The sequence below is a fragment of the Rhinatrema bivittatum genome, chromosome 3, assembly GCF_901001135.1.
Source record: "Rhinatrema bivittatum chromosome 3, aRhiBiv1.1, whole genome shotgun sequence".
NCBI lineage: Eukaryota > Metazoa > Chordata > Amphibia > Gymnophiona > Rhinatrematidae > Rhinatrema > Rhinatrema bivittatum.
This window is the reverse complement of record NC_042617.1, coordinates 305,534,694-305,552,770: the sequence shown is the minus strand read 5'-3', so window position 1 is coordinate 305,552,770 and position 18,077 is coordinate 305,534,694. Positions and strand designations below refer to the sequence as shown.

Genomic DNA, 18,077 nt, shown 5'->3' with positions numbered 1-18,077 from the left:
TATAGTGCAATCTTCTAATCAATTGCCTCTCCTTTAACTACTCAAACAGGTAGATTTTAAAGGCAGATTTTGAGCCAGAGGGGCCCTGAATATGAGACAGAGAGAGACAAAAAAGCTCTGGTTTTATTACCCTGGACCTTTAAAGTTAAAGATGTCTAGCCTTATGGATATTTATCTATTTTATAAGAAACCTAGCCTTATTGCAAAGAATGTTGCAGGGTATGAGTGAGGTGTATTTAGAGCTGCACACTACACAGTATACACAGTATTTGGTTGGCCTGGTCAGAATCTCCTACCAAAGGCTGGCTACCAGCACAACCTAAAAACCAGCAGCATGATTGTTGATAGTTTTAAAATTTACATAAGCAAGCATAAAAATGAATGGATCTGACCTCAGGAAGAACTGTGTAAGTCAGTGCTACAGGAGCCAGGGATACTCCTTTCTCTTCTCACCCATGGTTAGGAACTGCCCAATCATTTCCTGTAGAGGTGGGGCGAGAAGGAGCCATAGGCAGCCCCTGGGCCTGTTGTGTGCTGATGGGATTCCCCTTTCTATTACTCTTGCTTCCCTGTTGCTAGAACTTCAGCAGGGTTGCTGGTCTCATCTCCTTCTGCAGCCTCTTGCTACCACAGGGGAGGAGGGCACTCACACCTACTCCTCCCTGACTCTATGATCTCTGGGTGATGCTGGGACCATGAGATTCCCAATGTTCTGCTCCCGTGGCCTCCTGTTCTAAATGAGTTGAGCTTTTATTTTTGACGGTAAGGGGCCTGAAATAAAGCCAGACATTTGTCAAAGCGAGTCAATCTGCACTAGGGTTCAGTTTTTCCTCGCAGCAGCTCTAGGACAAATTGGAGAAGCTTAAGAAAGCACTGGCACAAACTTTTGTAGTTAGCAAGCGATCAATCAAGACCAGGAGACAACCGGCCATATGCCGTTGCACCAGACGGAACAAATTCGGAAGACTATGCAAAAGTACTGAAACAGATTGGTGCAGACACCTCTGGGGAGTAATCAGATGAAGGATACCAATCATCAAAAGCAAGGCATTTTCTGCAGAAAACAGTATCAGAGGAAGAAATGAAAGCATATAGAAAAATTAGTTCTTACCTGTAAATTTTTGTTCCTATAGTACCAAGGATCAGTCCAAACTGCTGGGTTATGGCTCCCTTCCAGCAGATGGAGTCAGAAAAAAGCTGAAAAGCACCCACCATATAACCTGGTGTGCCACCTGCGATCCCTCAGTATAATCAATATCAAAGCAGAATGAATAGCTGTTAATATAACTATTTTATTGTATTGTAATTCAACAACCAATGACTAGAGCCAGTCAAACTTAAATGTCTTGAAGTAAACCTATAGGAACATCTGAAATAACACCAACCATGTCACGTAGATGCGTAGTCTGTGAAATATAAACTGCTGTACGGACTCTCCTGCCAATGGACGGGCGTCTGGGCTGATCCTTGGTACTACAGGAATGAAAATTAACAGGTAAGAACTAATTTTCCTTTCCCTGTATGTACCAGGCTCAGTCCAGACTGCTGGGATGTAGCCAAGCTGCCCTAAAAGGGGTGGGGCCTGGAGAGTCTGGCGCGGAGCACACTGCTGCTGAAGGAATCATCCTTCGGATCCCGGACATCCAACCGGTAATGTTTAGCAAACGTGAACAATGATTTCCAAGTGGCCTCCCGACAAATCTCTTGAGGCGAAACACATTGGCTTTCCACCCATGACGCCGCTTGTGACCTAAGAGAATGCGCCTTAAGGCCCTCTGGTACTGGGCACCCGTGACATATGTAAGCAGAAGCAATAGTGTCTTTCAAGCATCGTGCAATAGTACTCTTAGAAGCTTTAGACCCTTTCTTAGGGCCGCTCCACAACACAGAAAGATGATCCGACAATCTGAACGGATTGGTAACCTCTAGATATTGTAAAAGGACTCTACGGACATACAGCCTCCTCAGATCCTTATCTTCAACAGAGAATGCTGGCAACTCGATAGACTGGTTGACATGAAATGCCGAGACTACCTTCGGAAGGAATGAGGGCACTGTCCAAATAGAAATCCCCGAATCAGAAATATGCAGAAAAGGCTCCCGACATGACAAGGCTTGGAGCTCCGAAACTCGTCTAGCCGAACAAATAGCCATGAGAAACACCATCTTAAGCGTTAAATACTTCAACATGGCCCGCTTCAAAGGCTCAAAGGGAGACCCGCAAATGCTACGGAGAACCAAATTTAAACTCCATGATGGGCAGATCGCGCGCACTGGAGGCTTCAAGTGCTTGGCCCCTTTCAAGAACTGTGCCACATCTGGGTGAGCAGCAATGGAAGTACCATCGACCTCACCACGAAAACATCCTAAGGCTGCTACCTGCACCCGGAGTGAACTATACGCCAAGCCCTTCTGTAATCCATCCTGCAAAAAGGCAAGAATGTGACCAATAGTGGCTTGCCGCGGGGGCAAAGTCAACCCATGGCACCAAGAATCAAACACCTTCCATACTCGAATGTAGGCAATAGATGTAGAAGTTTTTCTTGCCCTCTGAAGGCTGGAAATAACCGCCTCCAAGTAACCCTTCTTTCTTAATTGTCTCCTCTCATAGGCCAAGCCGCTAGACAGAAGCGGTCTGCCTTATCGAAAAATACTGGACCCTGATGGAGAAGGTTCGGCAGATGACCGAGACGCAAGGGACCGTCCACCGCTAGATTGACCAGATCTGCGAACCATGATCTTCACGGCCACTCCGGGGCTACTAGAATCACCGGTCCTTGGTGATATTCTATGCGTCATAATACTTTTCCTACCAACGTCCAAGGAGGAAACACAAAAAGGAGAATGTGAGATGGCCAAGAGGGAACCAGGGCGTCCACCCCTTCCGATCCGTTATCCCTTCTGCGACTGAAGAAACGGGATGCCTTGGCATTCAGACGAGTCACCATTAAATCTAGGCGGGGGGTCCCCCACTGGCTCAAGATCAGCCGCATCGCTTCCTCAGGATAGCGTCCATTCTCTGGGATCTAACCGCTGATGACTGAGGAAGTCCACCTGAATGTTGTTGACCCCGGCTATGTGAGACGCAGCAATGCAGGTAAGATTGCGTTCCGCCCAGAACATTAACCTGTCCGCTTCGTCGGCCACGGGGTGACTTCTTGTACCCCCCTGACGGTTTATGTAGGCCACGGTGGTCGCATTGTCGGACAGAATCCGTACTGCCCGGTGACGGATCAGGGGTAGAAATTGCTGCAGCGCCAGATGAACCGCTCTGGTCTCCAAGCGATTGATGGACCACTTGGCCTGTGACTGTGTCCAAAGACCTTGCGCTGACCGTGACTGACAAACTGCCCCTCAACCGGAGAGGCTGGCATCGGTCGTCACAATTATCCATTGAGGATTCTCCAGGTCCACCCCTCGAAGTAAGTGATCCGGAATTAGCCACCAATCCAGACTGGCCCTGGCTGGTTCCAGTAGAGGCAATGGAAGTTGAAACTCTTCCGACTTGGCGTCCCAACGCGAAAGGAGCACCCTCTGTAATGGTCTCATGTGCACAAAGGCCCAAGGAACCAATTCCAGGGTAGATGCCATAAAACCAAGAACCTGCAAATAGTCCCACACTATGGGTGAGGGAAGAGACAACAGGCAACAGGCGCCGTACCTGAGACATCAACCGGTCCATCCGCACCCGAGGGAATGAAATCTTGCCGATAGCGGTATCGAAGCGGGCTCCTAAAAACGCCAACACCTGGGAGGGAACCAATTGGCTCTTGGCACAATTGACCACCCAGCCCAGGGACCGTAGGCGGTGCAATACCGAACGAACCGCTTCCCTGCAAAGTATCTCCGACTTCGCTCGTATAAGCCAATTGTCCAGGTAGGGATGTACCAAGATCCCTTCCCGTCGAAGGCTCACTGCCACTACCACCATTACCTTGGTGAAGACGCGGGGAGCTGTCGCTAGCCCAAAAGGCAGGGCGCAAAACTGATAATATTGCCCCAAGATCATGAATCTCAGAAACCTCTGATGGTGTGGTTGGATTCCTATGTGGAGGCAGGCCTCCGTCAAATCCAAAGAAGCCAAACATTCGCCTTTGTGGACAGCCGCAATGACCGATCTCAATGTCTCCATGTGAAAACTATGGTACTCTCAACGCCCTGTTGACCTGTTTGAGGTTCAACATTGGCCGGAAGGAGCCCTCCTTCTTGGGTACTACGAAATAGATGGAGTAGCGACCGGTCCAGTGTTTGGCTCCGGGAACTGAAACAATGGCCCCTAGAGCCTTCAACTGGGACAACGTTTGGAGGACAACTTGTTACATCTGCGGTGGTCTGCAGGGTGATTGTAGGAAGAGATCCTGCAAGGATCGAGCAAAATCCAAAGCTCGAGCCCTGCGGGATCTAATCTGATGTAATCTTGACCCATTCCTCTCGAAAAAGTGAAAGTCAACCCCCGATCCTTGGAACCGAGGAATGGGCCGGCTCCCCTTCATTGGGGAGATTTATTGTTGTGGGCAAAGGCATGGGTGGCTGCAGTACGCTGAGGCCATCTGCCACGAAAGGAATACGCCCATAATTGTGCTCGGGTAGCCAATTGTCGAGGATTATAGGAAGAGGAACCCCTACCAGTCCGGAAACGGCACTGTCCCCGAAAACGGCCCCTGTAGGCACCGGGTGAGCGGCCCAACCTGGGTTTGTCCTTCGGGAGCTTGTAAATCTTGTTGTCTCCCAAGGCCTTTATAAGCTGTTTGAGTTCATCTCCAAATAACAATTTCCCCCTAAAAGGGAAGGAGCCTAACTGCAACTTGGACGAGGCATCCGCCGACCAGTTATGTAGCTATAGAAGTCGCCTGGCAGACACCGCCGAAGACATAGTGCGTGCCGAAGTACGAAGGAGATCATACAAGGCATCAGCTGTATAGGCTACCGCCGATTCCATTCAGTTCGCCTACTCGACTTCCCCCGGAGGAAGGTCCTGGACCATAAGCATCTGTTGAACCCAATGGAGGGTAGCCCTTTGCATAAGGCTACTACATACTGCGGCTCATACCCCCAAGGCAGACACTTCAAAAATCCGTTTAAGTAACACTTCATTTCCTATCCTGGAGGTCCTTGAGTGCTGTGCCTCCCGTCACGGGGATAGTAGTATGCTTTGCTATGGCTGTGAGCGCCAAATCTACCTTGGGAATCTCTAGGAGGTCGAGCGAATCGTTGGGAAGCGGGTAAAGCTTCTCCATAGCCCTACTAACTCACAAGGAGGCCTCAGGTGTCTCCCATTCCCGGGTCACGAGCTGGAAAAGCTTTGGATGGAACAGAAAAGTTTGGGGTGGAGCCCGAAGACCCGCCAAATCCGAATCCCCTGGGGAGTTGTCCGAAACCTCTTGCGGGATAGGGATCTCCAGTTCCTGGAGTACATAGGAGATTAAAGGGTCCAGTTCCTCTCTACGGAACAAGTGGAGTACCTGCGGATCATCCCCCTCCACCGGGGTGGCATTATCTACCCCATCACCCCCTGCCTGGGTGGAGGGATCCAAAAGTTATGGATTCGCTGTAAAAAGGGGGTCCGACAACTCCACTCCCAGATTCTGCCGTGCAGCGCAGGACTCAGGTCTCCCCTGATCCTTGGAAGCTCTAAAAAGCTTAGCCTGGCTAGGAGGCTGGAATTCCCCATCAGCCTCAGCTTCCATAACTGCCTTGTGTAAAAGTAGAACAAACTGAGAAGAAAAGAGATGCCGTCGCTTTAAGGGCTCCCCCGACTGCATAGGCAGAGGCATCCTGCAAGCCGCACAGTCGTTGAGGACTGAGGGCCGGCGGGGACAGAGGGGCAAGATCCTCCCCCTCCTCCAACGAATCTGCGTCCCTGTCAGCTGCAGGCAAGATGGTCGCCGCTCCCGCGCTGATCGGGAGCGAGGCAGGCCTCTGCCTGATAGCTGACAGCCGACCGCGCAAACCGCGCGGACCCGCCCCTGAGCCGAATTTGACTGGCGTGAAGGCCTCTTGCCCCCGGGGAGACACCGGGAGCAGAGGCCTTCGCGGGAGAGCCAGATCCCCGGCTCTCTGCAAGCTGTACAAGCACTGAAACGCGGCATCGAGAGAAGTGCAGCAGCCGGGTGAACCTCCACCCCCTCCGGAGGCCCGGGAGACTCTGAGCAGGCAACGGCTGACGGGAGGAATATTCAAAGGTAAAAATAAAGTCTTTGAAACCAGACTTGCTATGTATGAATTTAATTTTACTTTACTCTTTATTTTTTTTTTTTTGTCAGCCTGTAATGGACAGCCAGACCATAAATAGAAAAATTAAAACATTTCAGATCTGTCCAAGGAGGGGGAGAGTGACTGGCCCACAGGTAAGTTTTCCCCCTCAGCTCACTGGGTCAGTAACTCAATTCTCTGGGAAATTAGTGGCAGGGCAATGCCTGCCAGAAGATAGCTGCTGCTTCACTGTAAAATCAAAAAATCCTTTTTTTTTTTTTTTACACAGTAAAGTTTGATTTAGTTAAAGGTTGTCTGAAAGATAGAAATCAAACCTGACGGGAATAATTCCCGGGAATTTTAGAGAGAACCAGGACCGCAGGTTGTGCTTCTCAATCTGCTGGAGTCAGAGAAATACTGAGGGATCGCAGGTGGCACACCAGGTTATATGGTGGGTGCTTTTCAGCTTTTCTCTGACTCCATCTGCTGGAAGGGAGGCATAACCCAGCAGTCTGGACTGATCCTGGTATGTACAGAGAACTGCTGATTCTTGAATGCATAGTCCACTAGATCTTTGCTATAGGTTCAAATTTCTAGTCATAACAGACATCCTTGTAGCTGGGCTTTGCAACAGGCTAAGATAGTAGAATCATCTAGAAACAGGGTCTGTTTGGCAAGCTGCATTCTCTAACTAGGAGTCCTAGTGGAAACACAGGCACTCACATAGCCAGTTCTGTCTGGCAGGCTAAGCACGGGAATCTCACTGGTAATGGTAGCTATTTTAGATCAAAATGTGATGATGGAATCAAGCTAGCAGCTAAGTGTGCAAGTTCTGTAATTAACTAGAAGCCCTAATGGAAACAAAGGTGCTCATGCAGCTGGGTCTGTCTGAAAGGCTACACAAAGGACCTGGGAGGCTGGATACTTGGGCAATGGTCACTCTAGTGTTGCTGGCTATTTAGATGATTAAAGAGCTTTGGGGCAAATCTTTAAACTTATGCGAGGGCGCAGATTTGTTCGCGCAACCTGGTGCGAACAAATCTACGCCCGATTTTATACCATGCGCGTGCTGCCATGCGCATGTTATAAAATCCAGGGTCGGCGCGCACAGCGGGGTGCACAATTTTGCAACCTGCAAGCGCCGAGCCAAGCATCCTGCCTCCATTCCCTCCGAGGCTGCTCCGAAATCAGAGCGGACTTGGAGGAACTTTTTTTTTGGTCCCCCCCACCTTTCCCTCCCTTCCCCTATCTAACCCACCCCCAGCCCTAACTAAACCCCCCCTACCTTATTTCATGGAGTTATGCCTGCCTCTGGCAGGCGTAACTTGCGCTCGCTGCCGGCTCCCTGCCCCGGCACAGGCCGCTGTGCCAGAGCACTCGGCCCCGCCCCCAGACCGCCGTCACACCTCCGGCCCCACCCATGGACAGGCACCACGCCCCTGGCCTGCCGCCAAGCCCTGGACATGTCCCCGGCCATCCCCTTATTCGAAGCCCCGGGACCTACGCGCGTCCCGGGGCTTGCGCGTGACGTCGAGCCTATGCAAGATAGGCTCGGCACGCACAGGGGGAGCTTGGGGCAGGTTTTCGGGGGTATGCATGTATCTTACGCGATTACCCCTTTGAAAATCTGCCCCTTTATGTTTAGGGATGGGGGTGTTGGAGAGAATTAAGTGAGGATCTTGTATGTTCTTCTAAACAAGATGAGGGAGTACACAAGGGAGAAAGACAAAAAAGAAGAAATTTTACAGGTGGTCACACTCTGTAGCAGGCAGCTGGGATGTATTCTTAGCAGCGAGGCAGGATAATGGGACAGACTGGATGGTCTTTTTCTGCTGCCATTTACTGTGCTACTACGGTATGGGCAGGAAATGTAGCATCTTTTTAATAGGTGATATATAAACAGCAGACTATGATGTCAAGCTAATGATCTGAATGCAGAACGTGCGCAGGTACGTGCCAAAAGCTTCCATGCATGGAGTCATGTTTTTCTTTTATTTCACTCCGCTTTTTATTTAAAGGGGCTCACGAAATTGTTATAAATACTTTCTAAATAGTTGCAAATAACATTTTCTGCACTGAATCTTCTCCTATGGAGTATTTTCCCACTTGCATCTACTACTTTAGCTGTAGAAAACCAAAGTTATCCCAAGGAAAAGATAACACTCTGTCACACTCTGGCCTACTTACTCATTTTGTGTCTTTTTACCAATGAGTTGTTTGCGGAGCTCCTGTTGGAAGGTTTTATTTCTTCATCTTCATTACTCTGGACCTTAAAAGTAAACAAAAATTCTATTCTAAATAATTTGTATATTTTGGCTAGTAATGTGATCAGCTCACATATTTTTAATGTAAAAGTCTCCATTATAGGGAGATGACAATATATGATGCTAAAGATATTGCTGGACCTAGTGATGGCCCATCACCTCCCTTTCAGGACAAAGGACACTTACCTCCTCCATTTCAGAAGAACTATCTTTGAATAAGATCCTTTGGGTCGAATGCAATGCTTTATCTAATGAGCACAAAGTAGGGCCATCATCCAAGAACTGTGTCTCAGGGAGCAAATCTGAGAGGCCACCTAGTGTCCAACACCCTGCTGCTGAATAAATCATTTGAGAACAGACTTGGGGTGAATGGTTTTTCCCTTTGGTCCTGGGTTCATATGAATTTGACAAGCATTCGTTGCTATAAACATTCGGTTGTTGGAAGCTTGGGCTCTCTGTTGAATCCCCCTGGGTGACAACAGTAGGCAAGGGCTTCACCACTTCCATCGTGTTCCTAGGTGCCTGTATTCTAAGATTTGGCTCAGTTTGGAGATCATCCACAACATGGCGTTGGTATGGTAGATGTGTCCTCCTGTGGGAACCTGGGATGACAGCTGCTTCTGTAGATGAGAATGAAGACAGTGAATGACTCATGCTGTGCACTGGACAATCTGCCCAGCTTTTCTGTCTTGTTCAAACACCTCAAACATCGACATCACTAACTTGGGAGAGAGAATCATCTCCAGTCTGTCTGCCACAGTCTATCCCTTCCATGGTTCTGAAACCCTAGATCCTGAGCTTGCTAAAAGTTTGCATAACTGGACAGTTCTTCATTCAACATATCTAAAGTACTGGGAGCCATGCTAACAGGATTTCCTCTGATGTCATCCACATTACAAAGGAGTACACTACATGTTATTATAATAATTTATCTGGAATGCCAAATGAAGACACATTTGGGTGGAAAAAGGCGAGTCATCATGAACTCATTTGCCAGGACTTCTCTTGAATCATAGTCTATGTTCTAACTGCTAGACCACTCCTCTGCATTTATGTTATTGTTTTTGTTTATATTATCTTTAAGTCAAAGGTTAATGATCCCCTTAAAAACAGTCCAAATTAAAAGCACAACATATTAACACAAGTCATTATTAAAGAACTCTATGAATGCATATAGCAATATAGTAGAGAAAGTGAATTTATATAAAACTGCATTCTCCTCTGTGACTGATATTAAGAATCATATACAGTATGTATAGATATAGATACTTGAAGGTGCATGTAGTTTGATGAGCAATTAGTCTTCTTTTTCATAGTCTTTCTTTTCATACTACATAAGGAAAGCTTTGGGACAATTTTGTTGTTTGGCAGCAGTTGTGGTAAGTCAGCAAAATTTGTGCATGCAACTAAAATTCATGGGCTTGTGACAGAGGATTAGAGGTTAGAGGTCAGAAAGGGAGGATAAACCTGGACATCAACTAAGGAGTGTGATATTGCAGAGGGTATGAAGAATGAGGAAGTCTTTTTCTGCCATAATATTATGTCAGCAAAAAGGCTGCAAGTGGGATCTCTTTATATGGACTAATGATATATATATATATATATATATATATATATATATATATATATATATATATATATATATATATATATATATATATAATGTGAGTAGCTTTTGAGAGGTAAACTTCCCGGATCAGATTAAGGCAAATATGCAAGTAAATCATTAACAGGATTACAACAGCAGTGTTTTCTTCAAAGCTGTAAACCGATTTAGAGAAAGGACTGAGGCTGTGTATGGGGAAGGAGAGAAGGAAGATGGACCATGGATGGATATGCTTCAGGCTTGGAGGGGATCCTATTTCATCTAAACCGGCTTTCCAAGCCTTTGCTAATATTGAGCGAGTCCAAGCAGTTCAATGAGACCCAGGATGGTAAAGAAGACACTCTGAGGGATTCACCAGTATGAAAGAACCATGCATGAAATATTCACTTGCAAATGAGGCTGGCCAGAGGATAGGTGTCCACTTGGTTAGAGTAAATGCAAATGGTGCATCTAGCATTAGAGATGTGATGCAGCACTTCAAAGAAAGTGGGGTGGCAATTAAATACAGTGCACTGATCTGCATCCCTCAGGCATACATACCATCATGGCTTCCATTACTGCTCTCATCACTACTCCCAATACTTCTGCCTCTATTTCTGTCACTCCTATAATTTATCACTCCTTCGAATACCACAGCTTCTCCCATAATCCCTAACTTACTTCCTATTACCATTTCCATCACTCCTAATCCTGCAGCCATTAAGGTACTGAAGGAAGCCTGACCAGACAGAACATATTTTGTGTGCTTACTAAGGCACACTGGGCTTAATCCTCAGAATATGCTTAATGGGAGATATATGAGTGCATTTGAGCAAAATAAAGATCTCTTTTCAGACAGGCTTCAAAGATTTAAAAATAATGCACAAAAAAAGGTGCCTGAAAAACAAAAAGAAATTCTTGTAAGGGTTTTGCTGTCTGGCTGGTAGAGCCATTGGCTCTGTTTCAGATTGGGGGGTAGATTTTCAAAGGGGTATGCGTGTACCCCCCGAAAACCTACCCCAAACCCCCCCTACGTGCGCCGAGCCTATTTTGCATAGGCTTGGCGGCGCGCGCAAGCCCCGGGACGCGCATAAGTCCCGGGGCTTGCATGGAGAGGCGTGCCGGGGGCGTACTCTTGTTCGCGCCTGGTGCACGAACAAAAGTACGCGCTCGCACAAAATTATAAAATCTACCCCACAGTGTGGGGCAGAATTCTGGAGCTGTATTGGTCCTTGAAAAAAAAAAAAAAAAGGATTCTTCTCAGGTTGTGGTAACTTTTATTTCACCTTTATGAAGTTTCAAGTCCAGGAAAGAGAACCGTTGCCCTGGGTTTCTGCAAACCAATGGAGAAAGAAATATATGGCAGTACTGGGCACCGGAATGAGGGTTGTTGGTTAAGAAGGTGGTCAGAGACTCAGATGAATAAGAATATGAAGTGGCCGACAACTCAGCTCCTGTTGGCCGCATGGTTTATGGGTCGCTACATTTTGGAAGGAAGTCCCAAAGCTGAATGCTTAGAAAGTCCAGGTTCCAGAGATAGCTATGGTGGAAAGAATTACATATGCTTTGTCAATGCGGGGACCATATTTGTCAGCTGTGACTACAACTGTGGGCTAGGGATGAAACTGTTAAGGTTATACAGTGAGGTATTTCTTTTTTGGTATATTGCACAGGAAGAGCCCTGGTGTTCTGGTAGTGTAATTATCGACATCTGTATAATATATGTGTTGTTTACCTGTTTGTTAGGTCGGACTTTTGTTTGCAGTTGCAATGTGAGTTATTAAATAAAAATGTAAAAGAACAAAAGCTCATATATTACAACTTCAGATCTAATTTTCATGTTAGTGCAATAAAAAGCAGTACAATCTGCGAGGAATCCATTTGCTAGGTGCAGTGCATTTAGACTGCTAAAATGAACAGAAACACTCTATAGCATACGTTTTCCTCCCCTCGTGCGCAACCTTTTTTTGTGGATGCAGGCAGAAGCGAGGAACAGAGTGGTTCTTGAAATTAGATGAGACTTAAGAAATGCAAGAGCCTAGGGCCCATTTCACCTTTTGGCAAGAATCCAACTGCCGAGCTTTGTAAAACTACCGGAAGATCCTGCCGTGGAGGGAAGACTTGATGTAGGTACCGTCCATTCTGAGAAGTTGAGCTCAGCTCCTCCATCTCCCCAGTGTCCTTTAAGTCTCTGCCCTGACACCGCTGCTTGTCTTCCCTCACCATCACCAGTACTTCCTGCACTACCTCTTCCAAGCTTCCCAGCTTCGCAGGAGACCGCCGGGCTGCCTTGCACAGGTGTTTCCTGTCTCTCTGTGAGGTGTACAGGCACATCCTTTGTACAGCCTTCCTCAAGCGATCCACAGGCGACTTAGGCTCCTGGCTCACTTCAGGGATTTTGATGCATGGAATACTAGAATAGTCCCAGAAGCCGTGAGAGGGTGCAATCTTCTGCACAGGGGTCTTGGAAACATAGGAGTAGAGACAGCAAAGGGCATTTGCTGTAGTAGCCAGAGTCTCAACCTGCTTAAAACGACCTGCCAACAGAAAAAGAGGAATATAAAAACGGGATAAAGGCAGACAGCATTAGGTCTGGGTAAACATATTGGGTCTCTTATTCAAAGCATATTCAGCTAAGTAGCAACCGCTGAATATGCTCCTAAGTTCAGCGGCTGCCGTCAGCTGTGTAAGTTTCTTATATGGCTAAAGGTTACACGCACAAAAAGTAGATGTGTACTGGGCAGATCGGGGGCAGAGCGCTATTTAGAATTATCTGCATAAGTATACATGTGAGTTTAGACATGTCATGGAGCCAGGAAGACTTATCCAGTTTCGCCGTGTTGCTGAATATACATCGTAACTTATCGGGATAAGTTCTAACTGGTTAACGGGCCGATACAGTAAAGCGCTGCCGTGGTTACCCGGTTTTTAACCCGCTTTGGACGCACGTTTTGGATGCGTAAGGAGTACCCGCGATTCAGTATCGGCTTTTACGCGTCCTTACCGCTTGCTGAAAAGGACGCGTCTCCCTTTCCGCCCGCCGCATGTATATGACATGTTAATGATCGGATTAGCTATTCCCTCCGATACAGTAACGTGCGCCCAAATTATCGCCCTGTTAACCAGCTCATTTACCGCGTCTTTAACCTGAATGTTTACCGCCTACCCTGTCCCTGGCATTAGTGTGGTGTTCAGTCAGCTTCGTACTGGACAGCGGTTGAGAAATGCGAGGCCCGCCTGTGTGTGTCGTGGTGCATGAGCACGCTGACGTGATCCCCCAGCATCCCTAATACTTTTATAATAGAGAGACTAGCAGATTCGCTCGCCAGCCCTCGGCTTGGATGTCCGAGGTCGGGCGCTCAAGGCAGCGGTGCCTACAGCGGCTTGGACATCCGCTGCCTTGAGCACCTGGCTGAGCAGATCAGACTGGAGGAAGAAATTTTAATCTTAGAAAGGGAACAGAAGTAAACTTGTTTGGCCAGAACATATCGCTGTCTGGTTGGGCTACAGGAACAGTTGAAATTACTTCAGGTGGGAAGAATAGAAAGGGCGCTCCGATACACTAAGCAAAAATATTATGAACATGGATATAAGATGGGGGCATTACTGGTTTGGGCAGTCAGGAAAGGATAGTCCTGGGCAATCAGGAAAGGATAGTCAAGGCAGCGGTGCCTCCATGATCGGAGGCACTTCGCCTTGAGCGCCCGGCCGGACGTCCAAGGTCACGGCTTGGACGTCCGGCTGGGCGCTCAAGGCAGCGGTGCCTACAGGCGGGAAGGTCCAAGGTCACAGTGTCCATTCATGGACCTTCCCGCCAGTTCTACCATAAAGGGTTTCAGCCTCCTTTGCTTTCAGATTATTCTCACCTCAGTATTCGGGGAAGGAACCCAGAACAGAAATTACACAAACTTTCACCTCTGTTGTAGAGGAGCTTACATCCCAGATATAAAGCCCCGCCTCCTTTGATAGACACCTCTCCCAAACCAATCAGGATTCGGGAAAGGCTTCAACCCGAAGGCAGCAACAGCCAATCAGAGTTAAGGGGTGGGTTTGGCTGCTGGAGTGAAGCGCGTGAGTAGTACCGCGGCCGGAGGTACTGCTGTGTTTGCGGGCATTCAGCACGCAGTGTGACGAAATGTGTAGCAGCTTTAGTGCCGTGGGAATGCTGGAGTTATAGCAACGTGTTTTAAATACTGTGGGACTAGAGTAGCCGACCAGGTAACGCTCGAGGGGAAATGTTTTTTTGATGAACCAGGGCGGCTAGTGTGGCCTTCCCACCTGTAATCAGCCACAGCCCGAGGACCTCTTTATCAGGCGAATACATCCAGGCGTCCATGATCGGAGGCACCGCTGCCTTGAGGGCCCAGCCGGACGTCCAAGGTCGTGGACTGGACGTCCGGCCGGGCGCTCAAGACAGCGGTGTCTGTAGAAAAGAACCATCCACTTACCTGGTGGAATGACATTTCAAATGACATTTGTAATGACATTTCAAAGGACAGGTACCAGCGCACCCTGGATACTGTATAGGCACTGCATACCGCTCTGTACAGTAAAATGGATTGCGAGCGCCTACCGCTTCATTGACGCGCTTTGGACGCCGCTTGGATTTGCGTCTCATTTGAATACTGAATCGAGCGGTATGTGAACCAAAATATGTGCGCGGCAAACGAGCGGGCGCCCAGCACTGCCGTACTGTTTCTTACGCGTCCTTACTGTATCGGCCTGTAAGTTAGTTACACAGCCAGCTTTGAATATTTACCCCATTGTAGGTTGATATGGGGGAAGAGGAAGAGATGATGGTGAAAACAACCAGGGCTGATATGTGCTTTTATCAAAACCAACATATTCCTGGTACATTTATTTAACACCGAATCAGTGCTGACTCCATGCTGTGCCAGCACTGACATGACACTGGTGAATTTAGTGTTTGGAACAGGTATATAAGCTGTTGGTTTGCTACATACTTGCATTCCACCTACTGTATCATTAATTAACACAGCATTAGTGCCAGGTCATGCTAACACTACTACCAAGTTATTTCTGCACCATCAGTACAGCCTAAATACATTACAGGAAACGAATGAAAATTGTATTCACGCCGAACACTGAATGATGTTGCAGAGTTGGTTGGGGATGGGAGGATCAGGGAGCCATTGCTGCTTGAAGGAGGATAATAGAGAATGAACATTATTAAGGGCAAAATGAACCTTGGGGAGAAGAGAGAAGGAGTCTTTCTAATCCCCTTAGGATGCTAGGCCAATATCATACCCACTTGCTAATGTCAGGCAAGGATCCTCCATCTCTATCCGTCGGATCTGAGCTTCCAAAAACACTCGGAAATTGATGCCTTTCACCTGGGAAGGAGTCTGAAAAAAACGTGTGGGTATCTTGGCCGTGACTTCAGGTTCCTCACAGGCAAAGCCCAAATTATAGAGGATGTTCTCTGCATCTTCCTGACACATCTCCAAGACCTCAGAGATACTATGAAGAAAGCAAGGGGAAAGAAAAGAATAGTAATTTAGTAAATATCAACGATAAGAACTATTTGGTTCACTCAGCCTGCCTGGTTGCTGTCCTGTTGCCACAGGTATTTTTATGTTTGTTTTCTGTTGTCCTGATTTCACAGTGACCTGCTTACATAGCGGTCTATTCTGTTTTTGTTGCTAATGCTGTTGTTTATGCTTTTATTCTGCATAACGATTCTTGTTTTCTGTTATACTGCCAACTGGTAGTCAAGTTAAAAGTTATTTTCATTGAATATCAGTATATAAATAAACTATCACAGTTTAAAACCATGCATAGTACGTACACATAATACTGTTAGGATTTGTAGGTATGTGGACCCTGGGCTGAGGTGAGAGATGGTACTGCCCACAGGGAGGAGCCCTGTGAGCCTCACTGTCGGGCGGCAAGGTCTCAGCGGACATCAGACACAGCTGTGGAATAGAGTCTTTATTAGAGAATGAGAAAGGCTCTGCCTGTGAAGCGGGGAGGAAGTCACAGAGTCTATGCGGTGGGGTATACCCAAGGGGAATACCTCTGTAGTGAAGATACGGCAATGGTTCGCAGAGCGGGGTACACCGATGAGGCTCCTCAGTAGAGATGATACGGTAGTGATCCGTGGAGCAGGGCACGCCAGCGAGGGGTCCTCAGAAGAGATGACATGGTAGTGGTCCGCAGCGCAGAATACACTGATGAGGGTTCCTCAGAAATGACATGGTAGTGGTCAGCAGAGCGGGGTACACCAATGAGGATTCCACACTAGAAATGGTAGGGTAGTGGTCCGTAGAGTGGAGGTACTCACAGTAGCAAAGGCTCCAGGAGACGCCCCGGAGAACGGGGCAAATAGTAGTCCAAGGCAAAGGACCTCCGAGGAGCGGATAGCCAGAGATGAAGAAGGGTCCCCCGTGGAGCGGGTACCCAGAGCGTCTCACGCCAAAGTAGCAGTAACTGGAATGGGAAGTCCATAGTGAATGAAGCGGATTCAGCATTCAGAACTCTTTGCCAAGTTGTAGGTAGGCAGGGCCAGCTGGCTTAAATGTCCTGGAAGGATGATGTCATCCAGTTTCTTAGAGAATTCCTACAGGATGAGCGGCTTTAATAGCGAGATGTGGAAGGTGTTATAGATCTTGAGTGATGTGGGTAGATGAAAGCTATAACTGACCAGGCCCAGCTGACGGAGTATGGGAAAGGTCCAATGTATCTGGGAGCGAAACAAGCTGAGGGCAGTTTCAAACGAATAAAGTGGGTGCTAAGCCACATTTTGTCTCCGGGGTTCAACTGAGGAGCTGCCCGATGATGGGCGTCGTAGAACCTCTTTGCTTTCTGACCAGCTTGCTGTAGAAGTTGTTTGCTGTGTTCCCAAAGTTGGTGTAACTATTGTGCAGAAGCCTGTGCCGCCGGAGACGACACAGACAGGGTTACTGGAAGAGGAGGCAGAGGCTGGCGTCCGTATACTATTTGGAAAGGCAAAGATCCAGTAGAAGCAGACTGGTGGGAGTTTAAGGCAAACTCGGCCCAGGGTAGTAAGTCGGACCAGTCATTTTGCCGAGAGTTCACATATGCCCGGAGAAATTGCTTTAGGTTACAGTTCGTCCTCTCAGTCTGTCCATTGGCCTTCGATTGGTAGGCTGATGTGAGGTCCAAGGATATGTCAAATTTTTTGCATAATGATCTCCATAATTTCGCCATAAATTGAACTACTTGATCAGAGAGTATATGTCTCGGGAGTCTATGGAGGCTAAAGATGTGGCGAATGAACAATTTTGCTAACTCCGGGGCCAAAGGCAGACCAGGTAACGCCACGAAGTGAGACATCTTCGAAAAGTGGTCCACAGTGACCCAAATAGTGTTGTTGCCACTGGATGGGGGTAAATCCACAATGAAATCTGTGGCTATATGTGTCCATGGCTCACTAGGTGTAGGAAGAGGTTGAAGGAGCCCCCATGGGTGGCCTGCCGGCGGCTTCTGACGAGCGCAAGTGGGACATGATTCTACATATGCTTGAGTGTCTTTTTTCATGGCTGGCCACCAGTAGACTGTGATACATTACAGGAGGACCTTGCAAGACTGGAAGATTGGGCATCCAAATGGCAGATGAAATTTAATGTGGACATGTGCAAGGTGTTGCATATAGGGAAAAATAACCCTTGCTGTAGTTACACAATGTTAGGTTCCATATTAGGAGCTACCACACAGGAAAAAGATCTAGGCATCATAGTGGATAATACTTTAAAATCGTAGGCTCAGTGTGCTGCAGCAGTCAAAAAAGCAAATAGAATGTTAGGAATTATTAGGAAGGGAATGGTTAATAGAACGGAAAATGTCATAATGCCTCTGTATCGCTCCATGGTGAGACCGCACCTTGAATACTGTGTACAATTCTGGTCGCCGCATCTCAAAAAAGATATAGTTGCGATGGAGAAGGTACAGAGAAGGGCAACCAAAATGATAAAGGGGATGGAACAGCTCCCCTATGAGGAAAGGCTGAAGAGGTTAGGGCTGTTCAGCTTGGAGAAGAGACGGCTAAGGGGGGA

The 18,077-nt window shown here is 47.5% G+C and overlaps 1 protein-coding gene across 2 annotated transcripts in view; it reads right to left on the bottom strand.

The window, feature by feature from the left end:
• TESPA1 (thymocyte expressed, positive selection associated 1) overlaps window positions 1-18,077 on the bottom strand; it is a 145,073-nt gene that overhangs the window by 22,301 nt on the left and 104,695 nt on the right. For both annotated transcript variants that reach the window (XM_029595120.1, XM_029595121.1), the window contains exons 11-14: window positions 15,314-15,522; window positions 12,096-12,578; window positions 8,643-9,076; window positions 8,380-8,461 (exon numbers count right to left, since the gene is read on the bottom strand). In XM_029595120.1, coding sequence (XP_029450980.1) covers window positions 8,380-8,461; window positions 8,643-9,076; window positions 12,096-12,578; window positions 15,314-15,522 — 1,208 coding nt within the window. The remainder of the gene's footprint in view (window positions 1-8,379; window positions 8,462-8,642; window positions 9,077-12,095; window positions 12,579-15,313; window positions 15,523-18,077) is intronic.